Source organism: Otolemur garnettii, unplaced genomic scaffold (genome assembly GCF_000181295.1).
Source record: "Otolemur garnettii isolate 467f Iridium unplaced genomic scaffold, OtoGar3 scaffold00038, whole genome shotgun sequence".
NCBI lineage: Eukaryota > Metazoa > Chordata > Mammalia > Primates > Galagidae > Otolemur > Otolemur garnettii.
In genome coordinates this window covers 6,638,830-6,645,007 of record NW_003852433.1, presented here as the reverse complement: position 1 = coordinate 6,645,007, position 6,178 = coordinate 6,638,830, and the positions used below count along the sequence as shown (strand labels likewise).

The 6,178-nt window shown below is 43.2% G+C and overlaps 1 protein-coding gene across 1 annotated transcript in view; it reads right to left on the bottom strand.

The window, feature by feature from the left end:
- Positions 1-1,321: 1,321 nt before the first annotated feature.
- The window catches only part of UNG (uracil DNA glycosylase), an 11,950-nt gene continuing 7,093 nt past the window's right edge, over positions 1,322-6,178 (bottom strand). The window contains exons 6-7 of the mRNA XM_003789889.3: positions 5,420-5,598; positions 1,322-2,482 (exon numbers count right to left, since the gene is read on the bottom strand). Coding sequence (XP_003789937.1) covers positions 2,342-2,482; positions 5,420-5,598 — 320 coding nt within the window. The 3' untranslated portion in view covers positions 1,322-2,341. The remainder of the gene's footprint in view (positions 2,483-5,419; positions 5,599-6,178) is intronic.

Genomic DNA, 6,178 nt, shown 5'->3' with positions numbered 1-6,178 from the left:
TAAAAGTTTTTACATTTGTTAAATGTTTGGTGTGGGGGGGGGCACGGGATTTTTCATGACATGTGAGTCATATTAAATTCAAATTTCAGTGTACATAAAGTTCTATTAGAACATAACCTGATTGATAAATTTTGCCGATGGCGCTTTCTCTACAAAGTAGGGTTGAGTAGTTCCCATGAAGACCAGATAACAAAACCTAAAATAGTTACTATCTGACCCTTCACAAAAAGTTTGCCAACTCCTGACCTAAGAGGCTAAAACTGCCTTTTATTTTTGTATACGAAGTGCTGGAATCATAGTAAACTCAATGTGAAAAGAAATTACTACCAGGTAGCTAAAAGTTAATCAAAACAAGTTGCCCTATTTCTGAAGAATCAGTGATTAAACTTGTATGCATATAACTTTAACTCAAATAATTATTGTTGCTTTAATTATGTTAACTCAATTCACTGCTCTCCCCAGCTGGCAGTGCTGACGTGGGAGAGAACTGTCAAAGCTAACTGGTAAAGAGAAGCCCTTCCCTTCTCCCCTGGATAAGAGAGTCCATCGTAAGGTTTAGGGGAAGACCCTGAAGTTACCAGAGGGTAAGTTGATAGTGCATCTTCTGTCAAAGGCGACTCATCACAAAGTGTGGAGTCATAAACCCTTCTCTTCATAGATAAGGAAAGGAAGGCTGAGTTTTGCTTGGAAATACTGCTTCCTCTCCACATCCCTGTCCTTAGTTTTCGCTGGGCACATTCTTTCTTGTCCATTCAAATAAAAGTGCACTTGCTGTAACTGTTCCTGATGCTTGTTCTTTCTTCATCAGCTGCCAGGGGATCCCACCTCTCATCCCAACAGTCCACCCAGTCACCTGAGCCAAGTGAGGCAGGCCAGCAGGGAGTCTTCCTTGTGTCCTGGCCTTACACCTGAAGTCCCAGGGAGAAGGGAAGCTGGCTACCAGTTCACGACAAAGGAAGCTTCCCTTGACTGTCACAGGCTTAGCAGAATGCAGCAACGAGGGGCACACCAGGATGACTGAAGAAATGCTTTCCCCGTTGGGGTCTCAGCAGACTCTGACCCCTGGGTAACCTTTCAGTGCTCAGGGTTTGGGTGCTACTCTTGCAGGAGGTGGAATGGATCCAGCCCCAGTGGAGGAGCAGAGCGGGGCAGGGAGGAAGGAGATGAGGAGTAGTAGATCATTCCTGTAGACAATGATTACCAAGGGGACCCTGGCAGGAGGCCAGGCAGGCACCAAGTACAAGGGCAGTCCAAGGGTTTCCGTAGATGCCCAAGCTCCCACACAGCCCAGCCACATAAAGGACTCTGACAGAAAGCAAAACAATGTCAACAATCTTTATTACCAAACTCACTACAGGGTTAACTCTTTAACCCTACTAACAGCAAAAACGGCATCTCTGACAAGATCAAGCATGGAGGTTAACAGACCCAATAAAGATTGTCTCTTAGAAGAGGATTGAAAAATATATACATCTGTGTGGGTTTTTTAAAAGTAAAATTTTCCAGTGTTATAGGAAAAATATCCCAAAGTTATTTCAGTCCATAAAAAATAGCATTTGGCAGTCTGTGCAGCTCTAAAAACCCCAACTCAGGATAACCTACAAGAAAATCACCCCCTCCAATTAAAGGAAAAAAAAATCCCCCTTTCTCCTCTTGTTCATCTTCCATTACTTATTCCTTGAAACCAAAGAATAACAACAGGGTAAACAACATCCAGCTCACTTCTCTTATCTCCTATCCCCAAGAATTATTCCTTAGGAATCTTCTCCCCTACTACAAATAACTGATCTCTAATTTCTGGCTACCAATCTAGAAACCTGCAAATCATCCTTATGCTTCAAGGAGGGGCCTGAGGGCTCCTCAACATGGCAGTGTACCTAACAGAGCCCAGAGTACGGGCTGAGCTAAGTACAGGGTGAAGGTGGGGGATCTTGTAAGCCAAGAATAATACCCCAACACTTATAACTGAACACCTAACCTACCAGGCAACAACTAGCAGCAGGCATGGAAGTATTTGCTACACTAAAAGGCTGTGCACCTCCCCCTTTTAGCCAAAAGGGAGGTGACAGCCAAGTGAGCATCTGACCTCACCATGCACACTTCGGACTGAAGGCACAGAGCAGAGGAAGACACTCGGCCCAAGGGTAGTCTCTGCTGGGTCTGGGTGGATGAAGCTACCCTCCTGGGCAACCTGGTTCACGGCAGCTTTATGGAAGTTTCTCCCCCTTATGCAGCGTTTTTAAGAATAGGGAAAATTTCAATTTGACTTTGTAACTGACAAATTCTTCACAAGCAGCTTCTCTGAAACCGCCAATGGAGACAGACCAGCCTCAGTTGAGGATCATAGCTCTTTCCAGTCAATGGGCTTCTTGCCGGACTTCTGCAGCAGCTCATTGGTCTTAGAGAAGTGTCTACACCCGAAGAAGCCTCTGTACACTGACAATGGGGAGGGATGAGCGGTCTGCAGTACATGATGCCGCTTCTGAAAAATAGGAGAAAAGATGGCAGGTTTGGGATCCTTCTTTTAAAAAAAAGACTGTGTACTACAGCTGCTATACTTTTAAGACCATATACAATTTCTCTTTGACCTCTCTAAATTCTCCCTCCTTCTGAAGGAGAGCACTCAGCATTAGTATTAGAAGCCCATTTATCAAGCAAAGTAGCTGATGGCTCTGAGATGCAAAGAGGACCAGTCTCAGCCTTCGACTTGGCAGCATCTATAATTTTCAAGTGCCCATATCTGAGCGGCAATTGTGCTACTTACACTGCATTTGCTGAAGGTACTGTGATGCACACACTGATGCTTCTTGACTTAAGGTGGGGCTACGAACCCTCGCCTAAGTTAAAAACACTATTAATCGAAAGTGCATTTAAATACATCTAAATAAGCTAACCATCATAGTTTTACCTAGTCTACCTCAAATGTGCTTAGAACGTTATCCTGCAGTTAGGCAAAACTGTCTAACACAAACTTACTTCATCATAGTGTTACGCAGCTCACGTAATTTATGGAATGCACTGACAATGAGACACAGAATGGTTGTAGAGGTACTTGAAGGACTGTTTCTACCAAATGCACACCACGTTAGTACCAGTGTAAAGTCAAAAACCCCGCAAGTCCAACCTCTTAAGTCAGGGAGCTTCTATTTGCATAAGGGAGCTCACTCAACTCTATCAGTTGAAACCTAATTAAACCGAGTTCGAGAATTGGTTAAAAATATTTCTCCAACATTCTTACAGTGGGACATCGCATAGCTATTAGGGAAACACACTGAAGTTACACAAACTATTATGAGATGACCTCCAAAATGATCAGGTGAAAAATAAAAGCAAGATAAAGTAATAGATTCGTTTAAAAGTTTTTCGAAGGAAAAAAACCCTATACTGTCTGACCAATCTCATCATAAAGACAGAAGACTGCCATGGATCATTTAATGATGAGGATTTCTCTGAGAAATGCATCATTAGGTGGTTTCACTGTGTGATTACACAGTGTACTTACACACTAGATGGCATAACCTACCACGCCCCCAAGTTGTATGGTATGGCCTATTGCTTCTAGGCTACAAACCTGTACGGCATGTTTCTGTACTGAGAACTCTAAGCAATTGTGTATCTAAGCACATCAAAACACAGAAAAGGCATAGTAAAAATACAGTAGTATAATCTTCTAGGACCACCATCATATACGGTCCATTTTGGACCAAAATGTGGCATGACCGTACTTACTTTTTAAAATATTACCTGTTGTTATTATTGAACAGTGGCCCAGTAAGGCTGAAAGCAGAGCCTGGAGCCAGACTGTCTGGGTTCAAGGCCCAGCTCTGCCACACAGTAGTTGTGTAACGTGGTAAGTTACTACAACCCTTTAAAGCTGCTTCAGTTTTTATCTGTAAACTGGGAGTAATAACAGAGCTTAGCTTATGAGGTTACTATGAAAGATCAACTGATGATGACTGGGTAAACTATTACAGAAGACCATGGGCATCAAGTGCTGAGCACACACGAGAGCACAGACCCCTGTAAACTTCAGCTATGCTAAGCTTTGAAGGGTAACCTAGCCTCCTATGAAGGGACCGCCACATTCTGGGCAGAGGAAGGAGGATATGCAAAGAAAAAGAAGGCTGGGAATTGGGACCCAGTGAAAAAATACAGGTGGGTCTCAGCCTAGAGCCCACAGTTGAAAGAAGTGAGTCATGGCTGAGAGGCCAGCTGGGCCACCACCCCTTACCCCCAAAAGCACATCAGCCAAAGCCAATGCCTTCCAGAGAGAAGGCGTTCACACCTTCCAGCAAGATCAGCTTAGGGCAAGATCAGCTCTTAGCCAACAAGGCTACAGAGATGAATGTAACTGAATCCAGGGGAAAGAAAGAACACAGATATGAGTGGCCACAAAAGGGCAACTGAGGGAGAAGAGGAGGTGGAAAAGAGAGGAAAAAGAGGTAGGCAGGGAATTGCGTTCTGGATTTCTGGTTGGACAACCACCATCTGGGGGTACTTTATTGCTGAAGAATACAGAAAAACAAGTTCAGTGAGGGACTGATGAAGAAAGAAGAATTTAGTTCAGAAAATGTTGAATTTGGTAAGACTATGGGACAGTGGTAAGGAGACACGCTACAGACCTAGAGCTCAGGAGAGACCTTGGGCTGGAGACAGGACGGATTACAATTATGCTCACACACATTTCTTATGTATCTAATCAGATCTCAGGCGTTCATAAGGTTGGATCATAGGTCATTACGCAATAACAAGTGTATCCCTATCCTAAAGGCTTTTTAAGAGTTAACCAAGGTTCTGCAAGAAAAGCGTTGAACCCCAAGAGCCATGTTCAATTTATCTGCACATTTCTGATACACCAATCACCTCCTACTGAGAAACCAGCCCACCATCATCTCTGATGGACCAGGATTCAAGGATGACATCTAGGTCTGTGATTTCCACAAGCAGATACACGGGTGTTTCAGTAAGTGAGGAAGCAGGCTGGGGGAGGGCGCAGGGAGGGCAGCAACTGGTTTGGTTGTGGTAGGTGTTCATAATTAGATCTTGGGTTTAATGACTGTAGTATTTTCATGGAGAAGTTAAATTTGTGATTAAGTAAAACTCTTTGTGTTTTCTATATGCTCCTGTTTCTTGGAAGAAACTTGCGTTTTCCATCATTTAAAGCACCACTTATTAAATGAATGGGATCCAAGGACCTCAATATCTTTGATGTGTATGACAAGTTCATGTGTATATTACCAACCAAATTAAATCTCAACTTGGCCAGTTATTTTTCTCACATATAACACATCATTACTCCTGTAATGTGTCTGAATTTAGCTCAGTTTCAATGCAAAACCCAACCCTATGCCTTAAGGGAAAATAAAATTCATTTTAGGATATTTCCCAAGGACTCGCAATGAAAGGTGTTAAAACATACCCTATCAATGGCACTGCCCTTCTTCTGAGCATAAGAGCCCCAGAGCAGGAAGACAAGGCCATTCAAGTTTTGATTTAGCCAGGTCACAACTGCATCGGTAAACTGCTCCCAGCCTCTCTCCTTATGAGAATTGGCTTGATGGGCCCGCACAGTGAGGACAGCGTTGAGGAGGAGAACACCTGCAAACACACACAAGGGAAAGAGGTTAAACCCAGGCTGAGACACATCAGCCAAACACACCCAGCAACGGGTTAGCCACATGCTGAAACCACATGCCTGACGGGTGAGCGGAAGATAAATAGGTCACAAAGCATTACATTACAACACCACCAGTGGTGACCTTTGGGTAAGAAAATCACACAGCCTTTTATTTTTCTCTTCCAGCTTGCTGCAGTGGACATGCCTTAGAGCCCTCCATCAGAAGGAATTGTTTAAAAAAAAAAATCCCAAGAGATACTGGGATCTCAGAACACTAAAAGTAGGCCAAAATAATTCATTAAAAAAAAAAAAGAAAAAGAAAAAAACTGCAAAAAAACAAAGAATAAACTTTTTTTTGAAGACAGAGTCTTACTATGTCACCCTCAGTAGAGTGCCGTGACATCACAGTTCACAGCAATCTCAAACTCTTGGATTTAAGCAATTCTCTTGCCTCCCGAGTAGCTGGGACTACAGGTGCCTGCATAATGCCTGGCTATTTTTTGGTTGGAGTTGTCATTGTTGTTTAGCAGGCCCAGGCCAGGCTTTTTTCTTTTTTTTTTT